Below are 16,318 nucleotides of genomic sequence, written 5' to 3'. Positions count from 1 at the left end.
TCACTGCTTCTCTTTTGTACATCACTCCCAGTCACTGTTCCTGTTACTTTCTCACACAAACACATCTGTGACTCCTGTGCAGCCTCCTCTGCAGGAGGAATACTTGTCAGAAGCAGCACTGAAATCACACTACATTTTTATCATCAGTCCTTCCTCTATTATTGCCATCACAACACCAAAGGAAAACTCTCTGACAACACAGAAGCATCATCAAGAAAGAGTTTTATTATCCCATGATAAATTATTATTGCTTTAACCTAATTATTTAAGCTACCATGGTTCATAATATATAATATACACATAAATCACCACTGGAAGTGCTGTATCATGTTTACATGGCAAGGCTTTGTAATGGGGGGCTGCAGGGATGACCCCTGGGGTCAGAACTCAGCATTGCCCCACTGCTGGCAGAGCTGAGCCATGAGTGCTTCCAGTTTTAGCTCTCGCTGCTCTCATCTGTTAGCAATAGGCAATAAATTACATTCATCTCCCTCTGCTGAGCCCCTGGCAGTCAGTGGTGAGCAATCTCCCTGCCCGTATCCCAACCCCTGAGCACCAACCAGGCTGAGAGCAGGGCAGGTGGTTTGCAGTCGGAAGCCTTCCCTGTTCGTGTTTACTCAGCCAGAACATAAATGCTCCAACCTGCAGCTAGATGAGTTAATTTAAGAGAACAGCTATTGGGAGCTGTTTGTTTTACCTGGCTAACAATCCGTAAGGGTGATGTGTGAGCATTTAAAGGAAAGCCTAAATAAGAGGGCACCGTTTTGCATTAATTATTCAACAAGTGATGTGGATGCATAATCACCTTGCAAACGGGGCCTTATTAACGCAATTAATTTCCACACAGTTGAAAGATCTCTGTGCACACGTGCCCGTGGAGCAAAGCTCTGGGAAGGAAAGCAGCAGCCATTGGGAAACCCCAGTTGGTATCACCTGAATCCCATCATCATCTGCTGCACAGCTGCCCCTTCTCGTCCTTCATTCATAGGGATGAAGAGGAGAAAACAAGGCACGCTCGGTGACCGTGCCTGCAGGAAAGCTCCTGTGCCCATCTGATACCAGAGATAAGGCAATCTACGGCTGGCTTAATTGTAATTACAAAATATTTGTGGCTGGCAGTTGGCAGGAGCAGGAAGTGAAACAATAGCTCTTTCACTTGCAGCAATTCCCTGCGAGACGGAAAGGGAGTCCTGCAGGACCTCAGAACAGCTAATGCTGGGCGTGCACAGTGCATTTATAGAAGGAAACCCAAACCCCTTCTGACATCAGAATTATTTTCGAAAAGCAAATAGTTCCCCGGGTGCTTCTAAATCATTCTAAGAAGCATAAAACAATCATGAGTGCATAGCATGATTTCTCAGTGCGATAACACCGGTACGGCTCGCTCTGGAGCTGCACAGAGAGGCCCTCATGCAAATGTTCCCATTTATTCAGGGCAGCCATTGTGAGGATAACATTCCTGAAGCAATTTAAGACCTCTCACTAAGATGTCAACTTGCTTTTAAAGTCCAGCAGAGCCACACATGTCCTATTAATTTCTGGGTTTAGGGCCACTAAGATGATCAGAGGGCTGGAGCAGCTCTCCTATGAGGAAAGGTTGAGGGAACTGGGCTTTTGAGCTTGGAAAAGAGAAGGCTGCAGGGAGACCTCATTGTGGCCTTCAGTACTTGAAGGGAGCGGATAAACAGGAGGGGGAACGGCTGTTTGTGAGGGTGGATGGTGATGGGACAAGGGGGAACGGCTTTAAAGTGAGACAGGGGAGGTTTAGGTTGGATATGAGGAGGAAGTTTTTGAGCCAGAGGGTGGTGAGGCACTGGAACAGGTTGCCCAAGGAGGCTGTGGATGCCCCATCCCTGCAGGCATTCAAGGCCAGGCTGGATGTGGCTCTGGGCAGCCTGGTCTGCTGGTTGGTGACCTGCACACAGCAGGGGGTTGGAACTGGATGAGCATTGTGCTCCTTTGCAACCCAGGCCATTCTATCATTCTATGGAGACATTTAAAACTTGACTGCACACATGAGCAACCTGATCTTTTTGGCCCTGCTGCGAGCAGGGTTGGGCTGGTATCTCCCTTCCAATCTGAATTATTCCATGAATCCATTAAGTGAGATTTTTCTGTCAGATCTGCTGCTCAGGAGCCCGGAGTTTCCAACCTCTGTTCTGCCACTGGCTGGAATAGCTGTGAGCACACAGCCCTACAGCGTTTGTGTTTCGATGAAGCTCTTCTTGATCAGCATTGCTGGGAGCTTTTGTGAAGCAGAGCCAACAGCTGTGCTTCCAGCACAGTCATCCTCTGTTTATGGGGCACTTGTAATGGCTGTTATAACAAATGTAAACACAGACTCCAGGTGTTATGTAGACAAATGGGAATCGTCTGCAGCCAGTGATGTTCATAGGAGTGACCCAACGCTGAGGACTTACCATAGTTTCATAGCATGGCCTGGGTTGCAAAGGAGCACAATGCTCACCCAGTTCCAACCCCCTGCTGTGTGCAGGTCGCCAACCAGCAGACCAGGCTGCCCAGAGCCACATCCAGCCTGGCCTTGGATGCTTGCAGAGATGGGGCATCCACAGCCTCCTTGGGCAACCTGTTCCACTGCCTCACCACCCTCTGGCTGAAGAACTTCCTCCTCATATCCAACCTAAACCTCCCCTGTCTCACTTTAAAACCATTCCCCCTTGTCCTATCACTATCCGTCCTTGTAAAGAGACACTCCCCCTCCTGTTTATAAGCTCCTTTCAAGTACTGGAATGCCATGGTATGGCACTGCTCCCTGCCTGGGTTCCCAGTCCTGTGCTTGGTCTCCTTCGTGGCAAACATTTTCTTCCTATTTAATCAGAACTTCCTATTTTCCAACCGATGTATCACTGGGTGTTGGGGACAGGCTGTGCCCCAGAGAGCACTGGGCACATCCCTGAACTGCTGGAACTCATAGAATGCTGGGACACCACTCTGACATAGTGTCAAGGGCCTGGGGGTGCTTTGTGGGGTTGGGGTTGTGCTCGGTCATCCCTGTGGGTCCTTCCAATTGGGATATCCTACAGCTCTGTGTTCCCTTCTGCTAGGCTGAACCATCCCAGCTGTCGTACTCACTGGGCGCCCCCTTGCTCACCATTACTGACATCAATCCGTGTGACCAGCAGCACGAGCCTTGGGAGCCAGCCTGGCTTCTCCCTTACAACCTTTCAAGACAATAGCTGACAACAGGCAAAGACGTGAGAAAGGCAAACATCACCTGTGTGTCTAACGACAGATCCGTCATCTTAACAAAGCAATGCAGTAACGTGCCTCAGTGCCGTCACCCATACAAAGATAAGGACCTGTGCAGTGAAATTATGTAAAATTAGTTTCTATTTAAACTGAGGGAACCCAGCTCATGAGCCAGAGCCAAATTAAACAACTGTACTTCCTCATGTCAAGCAAATGGGAAAGTACAGAAAAGCCAGACGACACGACTGACATAACAATACAGAAAAGCTTACTGACACCACAAAGGGAAAAACAGTGCAGCACACCATCACAGCACTCCTTTAACTCAGTGCTCCAGCACCAGGACCACTGGAGCACACCATGGAATGGGGAGGTTGGTGGCCCTGCATGTGGCAGTGGGGTTGGAGATTCAAGATCCTTGAGGTCCCTTCCAACCCTGGCAATTCTGTGATTCTGTGATAAGCAGGAGGGGGAACGGCTGTTTGTGAGGGTGGATGGTGATAGGACAAGGGGGAATGGCTTTAAAGTGAGACAGGAGAGGTTTAGGTTGGATATGAGGAGGAAGCTTTTGAGCCAGAGGGTGGTGAGGCAGTGGAACAGGTTGCCCAAGGAAGCTGTGGATGCCCCATCCCTGCAGGCATTCAAGGCCAGGCTGGATGTGGCTCTGGGCAGCCTGGTCTGCTGGTTGGTGACCTGCACACAGCAGGGGGTTGGAACTGGATGAGCATCCTTTGCAACCCAGACCATTCTGTCATTCCATGATTTCAACTCTGAAGCAAGAGGGCTTTGCAGAACACACTGCACAACATAACTTCACTGCAGTGCTTTGCTGTGCTCCCTACAGCACTGCCAGGCCCACAGCATGCACACGGAGTGAGCTGATGGGTGGGTGGGTGCTCCTCATGTCTCTCAGGTCTCTATTCTGAGATCAGTTTCAGTTTCACTTCTCTCTGCCTCCTCTAAAGATAAGCAGAGAATTACCTAAAATGGTAAAGACGCTTCCCTTTTTTTAAAAAAAAAATAAATTAATATTTCCTTATTGTCACTGACAAAGTCATATTCAGAGTTGGTCCATGAGAGAAATGCAGTTACAAGCAGAGTACTGAAAGAGGAAACACAGTCATAACAAAGCTCAGAGGCAGGTAGCAGCCAGCACTGCTGCCGCTCCTCCTCCCAACCTTAATGACTGTGGATGGTGACAGGACAAGGGGGAATGGCTTTAAAGTGAGACAGGGGAGGTTTAGGTTGGATATGAGGAGGAAGTTTTTCAGCCAGAGGGTGGTGAGGCAGTGGAACAGGTTGCCCAAGGAGGCTGTGGATGCCCCATCCCTGCAGGCATTCAAGGCCAGGTTGGATGTGGCTCTGGGCAGCCTTTCATCCTTACAAACACAGTGCAGAGCATCGTTTTGCCTCCACATATACATGCTGCACACCAAAATAACACACTCTAAATACTACAAATTATCAGGAGCTGGATGTCACCAGGAATTCTGCCAAGGAAAATGTCAATTTGGTGCCCGTTACACAAAACAAAGGGACTTGTGATTCATCTATCACAAGATGGTACAACAGCAGCAACTCTGAGTCAGAGTCAATGAACAGGAACAGCACTGGCCTCTATCAAACACAGAGCAACAGAGGGCATCTCCAGCCCAGCACATATTTTCCAAACACGTTGTGCCACACAGAGCAGTGCTGTCACTGCAGAAATGTCACCTTTCTGCTTCTTCATGTGTTTGCTCTTTTCAGAGGATCATATAACCACAAAATCATTGAGGAGAAGCACTCCAAGATCACCAGCCCAACCCCAACCCATCGCACCATGCCCACTGCCCACGTCCCTCAGTGCCACAACCCCACAGCACTGAAACACCCCAAGGGATGGTGACCCTCCCCAAACTCCCCAGGCAGCTGTGCCACTGCATCGCCACTCTTTGGGAAAGGGATTTTCCCTAAGGCCCTGACCCTCCCCTGGCACAACATGAGGCCATCACCTCTCATCCTATCACTGTTACTGAGGAGCAGAGGCTGAACCCCCGTCACCACAACCTCTTTCCAGGAGCTCTAGAGCCATGAGGTCTCCCCTGAGCTCCTCTGCTCCACCTTCCCCATCCCACAGAAACACAGAATGGCCTGGGTTGGAAGGGACCTCAAGGATTGTGAAGCTCCAACCCCCCACCACACACAGGGCCACCAACCTCTACATTTCACAGCAGCCCAGGCTGTCCAGGGCCCCATCCAACCTGGCCTTGAACACCTCCATGGATGGACGGGGATCCACAGCCTCCCTGGGCAGCTGTTCCAGCACCTCACCACTCTCTCTGTCAAGAACTTCCCCCTGACATCCAACCTCAATCTGCCCTCCCTCAACTTCAAACCATTTCCCCTTGTCCTGCTGTTATCTACCCTTTCAAAGAGTTGTCACATCCCACTGTGCCCCAGACCCTTTTTCATCCTGTTTTAACAGCTCTCACCTGTTAATAGAGGTGTGAACTTTCACTGGGTTTCACACTTGTAAAGCACCACAAGGAGCTGATGTGCAGACTGTCTGAAAGCCAAGGGTGCATCGGTGTCACAGAACCACAGAATGGTTGGAGTTGGAAGAGACCCCTAAAGGCCATTGGGTCCCACTGCCAGCAATGCACAGAGACACATCAGTGGTGTCACATCAGCTCCATCAGTGCTCACAGCCCCATCCCCTGACCTCGGGTGTCTGCAGGGATGGGGCACCACCACCCCTCTGCTCAACCTGTGCCTCACTGCCCTTATTGTAATCAAGTTTTCCCCTACATCCAGTCTGCCCACTTACCTGACTAAGCAGTTGGGTGATGTATGTGACAAAGGCATTCCTGACTGCTGGCTACCATACAACTGATGGAATAATTATAAAATCAGATTCTGCTTAAGCATGCATCAAAGCCTTTATGTTGAAAGACCTAAATTTTAAAAAGTCAAACTCGCAGGTAGTTTAATACAAGAACAGATAACAAACCACAGGGAGCAGGGGGGAACAGCTCTTGGAAGAGCCTGGTTGCACTCCAGCTGCAAACAACTGTGGTCCTTTTTCTATTTATGAAGCTTCCATTGTGTTTGGGGAACTCTTTCAGTCTGTAACATCACTGCTGTAAATTGTAAAACTGATGCTTCGGATGAGAATTAGAGAAATGCTGTGGGCAGGGAAGGTGGGGTTTGCTTTTCAAGCCTGAAGGTTCCTATATCAAAGAAGTAACATTCTGAAGTATGATTTAAATGAAGGATTTACTTCCAGCTTACTGAATAACAAGCACTGATACAATCTGAACGGTGTAAGGAGAAAATGGAAGGTATTCACAAATACAGACAGCCTGAGGAGTTCAAACAGAAGGTGCACTGACTGCATCATAGATATGACCTATAGCAGCAACGTGGCCACCATATGGACTCCATAAGAAAAAGTTGCATGCTAAAGCCTCGCATCTTAACACATAAATCAGTGTGTCAGATGCTCCAGCTGCACTGGAGACCCCAGAAGAAGAAACAGAGATCACAAAGAAACCAGGACCTTGCCAGTACATCTCCTCCCACTCTAAAGCCCAAGTATTTACCTTAATCCCACACCTTCTGTATCTCTTCATGAGTTCCTGATCTGTGAGATCACCCCTGCTTGCAGGAACACACTTCTTTCATGTCAATAGAAAACGAGTGGGAAAATCTGCTGACAGCTCTGGGCAAAGCCAAGACATAAAATCAGATGGATCACCCTCACTTCTGGCTCACAGATCACTTCCATGGCTGTCTGAGGGATGCCTTCCCTCCTCAGAAGTCATGCTGGGCCATTCCCACTTGGCCATATCCCAACATGAGTGCTGACTGTCCACCCACCCGGTGGGGAACTCACATTCCTCGGTGCACGACACAAGTGGTGCACCACACGTGCCCAGCCTCCATCCAGACACAGAAACACTGATCTCAACCCTTTGGATGCGACCAGCCAACCAGTTCTTGATGGATTAATGGTCTCAGGATCACTGCTTTGCAACATGTTTATCGGTGACACAGATGATGGTATGGAGTGCACCCTCAGCAAGTTTGCAGACAATACCAAGCTTGGCAGTGTGGTCGATACATTGGAGGGAAGGGAAGCCATCCAGAGGAAGCTGGACAGGCTGGAGAAGTGGGGCCATGAGAACCCAGTGAGGTTCAGTAAGGCCAAGTGCAGGGTGCTGCATCGGGTCGGGGCAATGCCAGGTATTGATACAGACTGGGGGAAGATCTCCTGGAGAGCAGCCCTGCAGAGGAGGACCTGGGGGTCCTGGTGGAAGAGAGGCTGGGCACAAGCCAGCAGTGTGAGCCTGCAGCCCGAAGGCCAACTGTGTGCTGGGCTGCATGAAAAAGGGGTGGCCAGCAGGGACAGGGAGGTGATTGTTCCCCTCTGCTCGGCTCTTGTGAGGCCCCATCTGCAGTGCTGCGTCCAGGCCTGGGGAACCCAGCACAGGAAGGACGTGGAGCTCTTGGAGCGGGTCCAGAGGAGGGCACTGAGATGTCAGAGGGCTGGAGCAGCTCTCCTGTGAGGAAAGGTTGAGGGAACTGGGCTTTTGAGCTTGGAAAAGAGAAGGCTGTGGGGAGACCTCATTGTGGCCTTCAGTACTTGAAGGGAGTGGATAAACAGGAGGGGGAACGGCTGTTTGTGAGGTGGATGGTGATAGGACAAGGGGGAATGGTTGTAAAGTGAGCCAGGGGAGGTTTAGGTTGGATATGAGGAGGAAGTTTTTCAGCCAGAGGGTGGTGAGGCACTGGAACAGGTTGCCCAAGGAGGCTGTGGATGCCCCATCCCTGCAGGCATTCAAGGCCAGGCTGGATGTGGCTCTGGGCAGCCTGGTCTGCTGGTTGGCGACCTGCACACAGCAGGGGGTTGGAACTGGATGAGCATTGTGCTCCTTTGCACCCCAGGCCATTCTATCATTCTATAATAACTCAGTCCTATTTCACAGCTGGGACACACCTATCCTAAATGCACTCAGCAGACATCCCAGCACCACCCCTTGCCTCAGACTCGCTCTCTCCTTCACCCCAAAGCACGCCCTGCTGCATGTTGATCTGTGTGTTCCTACACAGGAACAAGAGTGCCAAAACCAAACACTAAGATCTTCATTAAGAACCCAGCTCCTTACCTGACTAGAGGTATGACTACTACAGATACTTGAAAAAAGATGCAGAAAAAGAATAAACAACAACAGCACACGTGCAGAGGGATGGCAGTGCTATGACTCAGTTTGCCATTACTGTATTTTTCAGTCCCTGGTCTTCTAGCTTTCTGATTTAAGGACACGTTCAATGGATATGCTGGGGACAGGCTGGGGTTGGACATGGGGACCGTGGAGGTCTTTTCCAACCTTAACCATTCTGTGATTCCATAATGCTAATTCAGTTACCTGGATTTCAGATCCATACATTTCTTCTTCCAGCATACAAAAGCTGCATTATTAACACAGTGATTTGTCACAACCTGCAGCCTTTGTCCCAGCTGAGAAAGTCTACCCAAAAGCTGCAGCTCAGGAAGGTGTTAAATTCTTTGATAAAGCCATTTTAAATGCAAATTACAAAGGAGTAAGTTGCTGTGCATGATTGCATCACCTTGAAATAGTTCACAGATAGCAAGTCCATTTAAGCTTTGAAAATGTCAGTGCATGGAATGCAACGACATAAAGTCTCAATTAGCTTTATGTAACTGGTACTACCAATTTTACAATTACTCTCAATCACCTCAGTTATAAAAATACAGTATACTTCAGTAAATCTAAGATGGTGTGAAAAACCTGCGAGTGATTGTATGTGAACTTCTTTAGCATGCCAGCTCCCAGGAGTCCAAGCACCTGCTCAGCTGGGCACAGCAAGCTGCCAGGAGTAGGAACAGCCACAGTGATGTGACACTCTCTGAGCATCATGCTTTCAAAACAACAAATTCAACAGCCAAGTGTCCATCAGCTCCACCAGAAAGAAGAACTTTGATCAGACAGACACAAAACCCAGCAATGGGATATGCCACTGAAGAAGTGAAATGAGGAAATCCAAGTCTGAGTTTTAAAAACCTGATTCCTTTATTTGAGCTTAGGCAGCTGCTTAGCTTTGGTACTTAATTACTGTTTCCAAGACTACTGCACACCACCGCAGGACCCATGGCACTGCACACAGCTGGTGCAGTATTCGAAAAAGCCAGCAGTGTTGTTGCAAGGCAACACTGGGTTTTGTACATCCTTAATTTTCTTGTCCAGATTTTTGCACATCCCATCTCAAAAACACAACTGAGCTCTCTTACCTTCATAATGTTCACCAAGTCTGTTTGGTAGTAGCGGTCTTGGTGTGCATTAGCAGCTGCTAGAGTGAGAAGATAATCATTCCTTGCATGGATAGCCTTCGAATTGCACTCCGACCGTCGTGCTTTTAACTGCAACAAGAATCAGAAGTTAAAGGACAGGTACTAAGACAAGTGAATGACTGAAAAAGTATTAACAGTAAATTAAGATGTGTATATATGTATACTAATATAGCAAAAATGTAAAAGGATTAACAGCTTAATACTGGTAATGGGAAAGGGATTTCATTTTTGTTTCTCTCATCCAGTTTAACATTTCATAGAATCACAGAATGGCTTGGGTTGGAAGGGACCTCAAGGATCACGAAGCTCCAACCCCCACCACACACAGGGCCACCAACCTCCACATTTCAGAGCAGCCCAGGCTGCCCAGGGCCCCATCCAACCTGGCCTTGAACACCTCCAGGGATGGACGGGGCATCCACAGCCTCTCTGGGCAGCTGTTCCAGCACCTCACCGCTCTCACAGCAAACAACTTCCCCCTGACATCCAACTGAAATCTGCCCTCCCTCAACTTCAAACCATTTCCCTTGTCCTGCTGTCATCTCCCCTTTCCAAGAGCTGACTCCCTTCCTGTTTGTAGGCTCCCTTTAGGACCTGGAAGGCTGCAATGATTCACCCCGCAGCCTTCTGTTCTCCATGCTGAACAAGCCCAGCTCCCTCAGCCTGTCTTTGTAGTGGAGGTGCTGCAGTCCCCTGCTCATCTTTGTGGCTCCTCTGGACCCTCTCCAACAGCTCCCTGTCTTTCTTGTACTGGGGGCTCCACATCTCAACGTAGTACTGCAAATAGGACCTCACAGGAGCAGAGTAGAGAGGGACAATCACCTCCCTGTCCCTGCTGGCCACCCCTCTTTTGATGGAGCTCATTCAAACATGGCTCTCAAGCCACCATTTCACACGTGGTCCTTAAAGCACAGTTATTACTCCCCTGGAAGAAAACTTGTACATTTGGCCATATGTAATCCTGCAGTGAGCACTTGAAAGCTCCATGCCTGGCAAAACAGCTTCAAAACACTTTGATAGTAAATAAGAACTCACCTTTACACTTGCCTTTTGCAAGCTTATCCTTGACTGAAAAAGACTAAGTTTGGACCTGAAAACAACAAAAAAAGCCAAGAGATTAGAGTTTCACATCTTTCCTACAAAAGCAAGGCCAAACAGGCTGCTGCATCCAAAGCTGTGCTGGTGCAGTTTCACAAACAGCTTCATCTGAGAACAACGCAGGACATCTTTTTAATAAATAAAAGAGAGCAAGTTGCAAGCAATGGTGAGGCAAACTCCCATGGCACAAACCAAGCTCTAAACATGAGCTGCTTGCTCTCCTGAAGCAAGAGGAATCGACCTCCAGAGCACAACAAGGAACATAATGACAAAGCCTCAACTTTTTGTCTTCAACAGTGGGAAATAGTGCCCATCCCCACTCCTCCTCCAAAAGGAGGTAAGAAAATGAATTGGCATAAGCTTATTGAAAGCAATTATCTTTCTTCTAAACGAACATCGGGTGTAAAGACAAACACAAAGATAACTCTGGTTTATACACATGCAATTATTTATACATATGCTATTATAAAAACATACTTGGCCTCGATATCAGCTTTCTCCCGCACCGCTTGAGCCATCTGTTCAGTCTCAAAATATTTCTTTTTGCCTTTAGCTAAATCTTTTACTGTCTCTTGTAACTCCGCTTGGATCCGTGTCAGCTGGTCCACGTACTGAAAGAAATTGTTCAGGAAACAAAACATGAGCATTGCTTGCATGCAAATACCACTGTCACCATTTTACTGCTCTTCATTACATTGCGTGCTGCACAAGGCAGTCTCCAAGTCAATCCTGGTCCATTATCTGTGCCTTTCTTTTCAAGCCAATCTGAACATCAAATCATATTCCTTTGCTTCAACTGCTGTTTAACTACCCAAATTCAATGAGAACTCACAAATTAAACATAAAAGTTCTGAAAGCTTTTGATGAGATAATTGGTTGAAATGACTGGAATACAATGGGGAAAAATCCAAAGGCAATTCGCCAGAGGTGAGATGAGAAACACTCACTCTTTTCTTCTCTAATATCTATAATGAAACACAAAGCTTAATGTGGAGAAGAGAACAGCACAATAGAACCAAGAACAACTTGACATTATTGAGCTCTGATTGGGTTCTATCAGAAATCAGTGTCATACAAAAAGAAAATCTTTGGGCCACTGAAGAGGTAAAAAATAATTCACACACACAGCTGCCATTCTGTCCTTCCAAGAGCAGCCCAAGGTCCCACCTCTACCACACTGCCCTGGCCCCTCCATGGGCAAACTGCTTTTTTTGGAGATCTTTGAGTGTAGGGGAGGAAAATGAAAGGTAGACCAACCTGCATCTATTGGACAGAGGAAATCATTTAAATAGGAGTGGGGTTTTGCTACATCAATCAATAGTTGGATCTCTTAAGCTTCCTGCTGGCATCCAAAAATTAAAATATCAGATAGCCCCAGTTGGTAACGTTGCTGGTTGGAAAACATCCCATCACAGAATGACAGAATGGCCTGGGTTGCAAAGGAGCACAATGCTCACCCAGTTCCAACCCCCTGCTGTGTGCAGGTCGCCAACCAGCAGCCCAGGCTGCCCAGAGCCACATCCAGCCTGGCCTTGAATGCCTGCAGGGATGGGGCATCCACAGCCTCCTTGGGCAACCTGTTCCAGTGCCTCACCACCCTCTGGCTCAAAAACTTCCTCCTCATATGCAACCTGAACCTCTCCTGCCTCACTTGAAAACCATTCCCCCTTGTCCTACCACTATCTATCCTTGTAAACAGCCTCATCTGACCTATTTATAAGCTCCCTTAGAGTACTGAAGGCCACAATGAGGTCTCCCTGCAGCCTTCTCTTCTCCAAGCACAACAAGCCCAGTTCCCTCAACCTTTCCTCATAGGAGAGCTGCTCCAGCCCTCTGACCATCTTAGTGGCGCTAAGTTGACAGCACATCAAGTCACTCAACCCACTGCAACGGTGTAAGGAGACTCTGAGCAGAATCCAGGCTGTGGTTGGACATTCCAGCATGACTGCATTGACTCCAAATGTAAATTTCAGCTAGGTTTTGTCTGGATGGAGGTCAGTATAATATATAATTTATCCTTTTGGAAATTCACAGGAACGTGTGACGGATTGCTGTGTATGAAACAATACATTTGTTGTGAAGGAAGATGAACAGCACCAGGTATGATGCTATCAGAATCTTTGCACCAGAAGTACTGGCCTGATAATGGCAACAATCTGTCCAATAGTTCAAAAATGCAAGAAAAAGAGAAGCTGTGTCATTTCTGTAAATCCCCCATTTCTATGAAGTCCCCATTTCTATAAAGCCCCCATTTCTATAAAGTTCACATTTCTAGTGCCAACCTATAAATTCTCCGAACAACCAGCATGTGCAGAAAAATGAAACTGAAAATTATTTACTAAATAAAGGCACTACAGAATTGCTATGGTGTTGTTGCCTGGAAAGCTTTGGAGAAAAATGAAATTCCCCAGCACAATAAAGTAACAGCATTAATGAAGGTAATTTTTCCTCTGGAAAGCAAATATTACATAGACTTTCAAGACCGTAGAAAAATGTACTTGTGGTCCAATTGATGATCTGAGGAGGGCACTGAGTGCACCCTCAGTACGTTTGCAGATGACACTGAATTGGGTGAAGTGCTGATCTGCCTGGGGGTAGGAAGGCCCTACAGAGGGATCTGGACAGGCTGATCAGTGGGCTGAGGTCAATGGGATGGAGTTAAATAAGAACCAGTGCTGAGTCCTATGCTTTGGCCACAACCACCCCAGGCAGTGCTACAGGTGTGGGGCAGAATGGCTGGAAGACTGTATGGAAGATTCAGGTTGGACATTAAGAAACATTTCTTCTCCCAGAGAGTGGTCAGGCACTGGGATGGGAGGTGGTGGGGTCACCATCCCTGAAGGCGTTCAAGAAATGTTTAGATGCTGTACCGAGGGACATGGGTTAGTGGAGAAATACTGGTAGCAGGTGGACAGTTGGACTGGATGATCTTGGAGGTCTTTTGCAACCCTGGTGATTCCATGAGGAGTAAGTTCATAGTTTTTAGTGTTCACCAGTTTTTAGCAAAAAAGAGATTTGAAATGGTGTGGATTTCATTGGTGGTGGTGATCATTTTTGTCTTTTACCGTGACTGGAGGTTTTCTCCTACCTTAATTAAACTCAGAGGTGATGCTAACAAATGCTCAGTAGTAACACACAGAAAGAACATCTACAACCATGAGTAATATCTGAGATCAACACGTCTGAGATCAACACCAGCACTTCTATTTCCCTCTGTATGTTACATTTCCTGGAAGCAGCACAGTGTGTATTTCAAAAGACTGCTCTTGAAAACATCCAACGATTTGCAGTTGGTGCAGCAGTGGCTTTTTGTGAACTGAACTCATTCCTTGAACACCAGGCTTTCTCCTCGCTCCAGCAAAATCCACAGAAAGCAAACACAAGATAATTAAGATAGGGGGAGGACAAAGGCTCATTAAACACGTGATTATTTTTACAAAGCACCTTCTTGCCCCGTGGAAACAGATGGAGCACCGCGTTCTATCTCAAACACTTTCTGTGTTAAGCAGTATGATAGAGATAAAAGATCTCTTTATCTAAGATGCAAATTACATTTTTTTAATGCAAGTCAAGCTTACTTTTGTCCTTCAACTAGGACACTTTATTTTAATGAATTAAGAGATCCATCAGAGCAACTTCTGGAATAGTGACTTGCAATGCCTTTGCAGGACGAGGAGGATCGACATGCGTTGTGCATCTTGAGATGAACACAACTCATTTCTTTAGGTTTAAAAGAGCTTTTCTTCAAGCCAGCACCCATTCCAACAGGAATCCACTCACACTTGTCACTGCCACAGCAATTCGTTGTGACAGCCACTGTGTTGTGTCAGACGTGCAGAGATAGCTTCCACCAGTGTTGTGCTGTGCTTAAAGCTCTCACTTCTGAGCTTGTTTCTCAGCTCTCAGCACAGAGCTCTCTTCCTACACAGCTGTTTCCCCCTAGAACACACACCTAAAGAGACTGAGAAGTGCTCAGCTGCATTAGAATCATAGAATCATAGAATGATAGAATGGCTTGGGTTGAAAAGGACCACAATGATCACCTAGTTTTCAACTCCCTGCTATGTGCAGGGTCGTCAACCACCAGATCAGGCTGCCCAGAGCCACATCCAGCCTGGCCTTGAATGCCTCCAGGGTTGGGATATTTTAGAAGTGCCACAGTAAAACACATCTGATTTCCTAAATAAAAAGCCCTAAGAAAGGACACGTACCTTTTTCAGCTGCTGTTCCTTGAAGCACCTTACAGTCCTGGCTGGTTCCGAAATCAAGTTCTTATAGTTCTCACAGATATTGAGTCGGGATTGGGCCACCTGCATTGTGCCTTCCAGGAGTGATTTCCAAACGGAGTACATGCTCCTGCAGGAAGGAAACAGAAGCAGTGGTGGGAAGAGGACATGGAGGTCAGGCTTCATGCTGACAGTGCACTGTTTTGCGTAACACTGGCACGCATTTGACAAAGGAGTGCTTTTAAAAACAAGCTAAAGCACAGTTCGTTGCGCTGACCTAACGAATATCTGCACTTTTTGCAGGAACACTTCACCAAACGTCACAAAAACGAAGAGCTTTCACCTCCTCTCACTGCTTGTGGCAGTTATTTGTGGCCAAACCCACTGTTCCCATGGAGCAGACCCTAGAGAAAGCAGCAGCCAGAACCAGAGAGCTCAGATGCTGACAGCTTCTCATAAGTCCATGGCCTTCTGCTTTTTGTGCTCACACATCCTGGGGCAGCTCCCCATTACCTGCCCATGATTCCTATGGGCAAAGATGCGGCCGCTGAGCTGCACTGAGTGGTGTACAGCTCAAAATCCACCACAAAAGCTCCCAATCCAATCCGAGTGCAAAGACAAAGTCCTTTACAACTGTGGTCAAATATTTAGGAGGTGCCATTCGAAGGCAGGAAGCTCTGAGCAATGAAGTTGTGTGGTTTTTGTGTTCTGAGCCAGCTTCCCTCCCAATGAACCTGAGTTAGGTGAGGACACTTCTGGCTTCCCTGCTGTACATCCCACACACACATTGGTGCCTTTGCCTCTTCCTAAGGAGGAACCCATGTGCTTATTACTGAACCTTCAAGCTATTTCATAAAATACACATCTGTTCATTCACCAGCTTCCCAAATATTAACACCCACAGAAGGTGCACAATTATGGCTGTTATCTGGTCGTGCCATTTGTTTTTCCAATCTCCCCAAATTATCCACGTTACAAACTGTTATTTAAGGCTGTTCCACAATTTCAGAAGAAAACAAAGCTTTCTTTTTAACATCAATGCAAACAAATCGTTTAAACGACAGAAGAGCAGCGTTTCATTGTGGGGAAAAATAATGACATAAATTGAAAAGATAAAGATGGCTGTTTGGAGATATGCAACTGTTAAATTACCTATAATCAGCTCGTTCATCAGCTTTCATTCCCAGCCAGTCCTTCTTCAAGTACTGGCTAGCCAGCTTCTGAATGCTCTGTAGAAAGAAGGAGAAACATGTTAAAATCAGAGGTGCCTAAGAAACCATTTCTATAAGCAATGAGTAATCTGAACCGTAAAGAAGCAATTCATGGTTAGTTTCAACAAACTGATATAACGTGTGATTATCTCAATTCTTTTTTATATTTTTAAGTCCCTCTTGAGATGTATTAATGAAGTTCTCATTGCTGTGACCCC

At 47.0% G+C, this 16,318-nt stretch overlaps 1 protein-coding gene across 2 annotated transcripts in view; it reads right to left on the bottom strand.

Annotated features, from left to right (window-relative positions):
• The window catches only part of FCHSD2 (FCH and double SH3 domains 2), a 126,762-nt gene that overhangs the window by 45,958 nt on the left and 64,486 nt on the right, over window positions 1-16,318 (bottom strand). For both annotated transcript variants that reach the window (XM_031606098.2, XM_031606100.2), the window contains exons 4-8: window positions 16,042-16,118; window positions 14,875-15,019; window positions 11,141-11,274; window positions 10,601-10,655; window positions 9,506-9,634 (exon numbers count right to left, since the gene is read on the bottom strand). In XM_031606098.2, coding sequence (XP_031461958.1) covers window positions 9,506-9,634; window positions 10,601-10,655; window positions 11,141-11,274; window positions 14,875-15,019; window positions 16,042-16,118 — 540 coding nt within the window. The remainder of the gene's footprint in view (window positions 1-9,505; window positions 9,635-10,600; window positions 10,656-11,140; window positions 11,275-14,874; window positions 15,020-16,041; window positions 16,119-16,318) is intronic.

This window comes from Phasianus colchicus, chromosome 1, assembly GCF_987193195.1.
Source record: "Phasianus colchicus chromosome 1, bPhaCol1.hap1.1, whole genome shotgun sequence".
NCBI classification, from domain to species: Eukaryota; Metazoa; Chordata; class Aves; order Galliformes; family Phasianidae; genus Phasianus; species Phasianus colchicus.
Note: the sequence above shows the minus strand (reverse complement) of the source record. Positions and strands in the feature narration are given on the sequence as shown.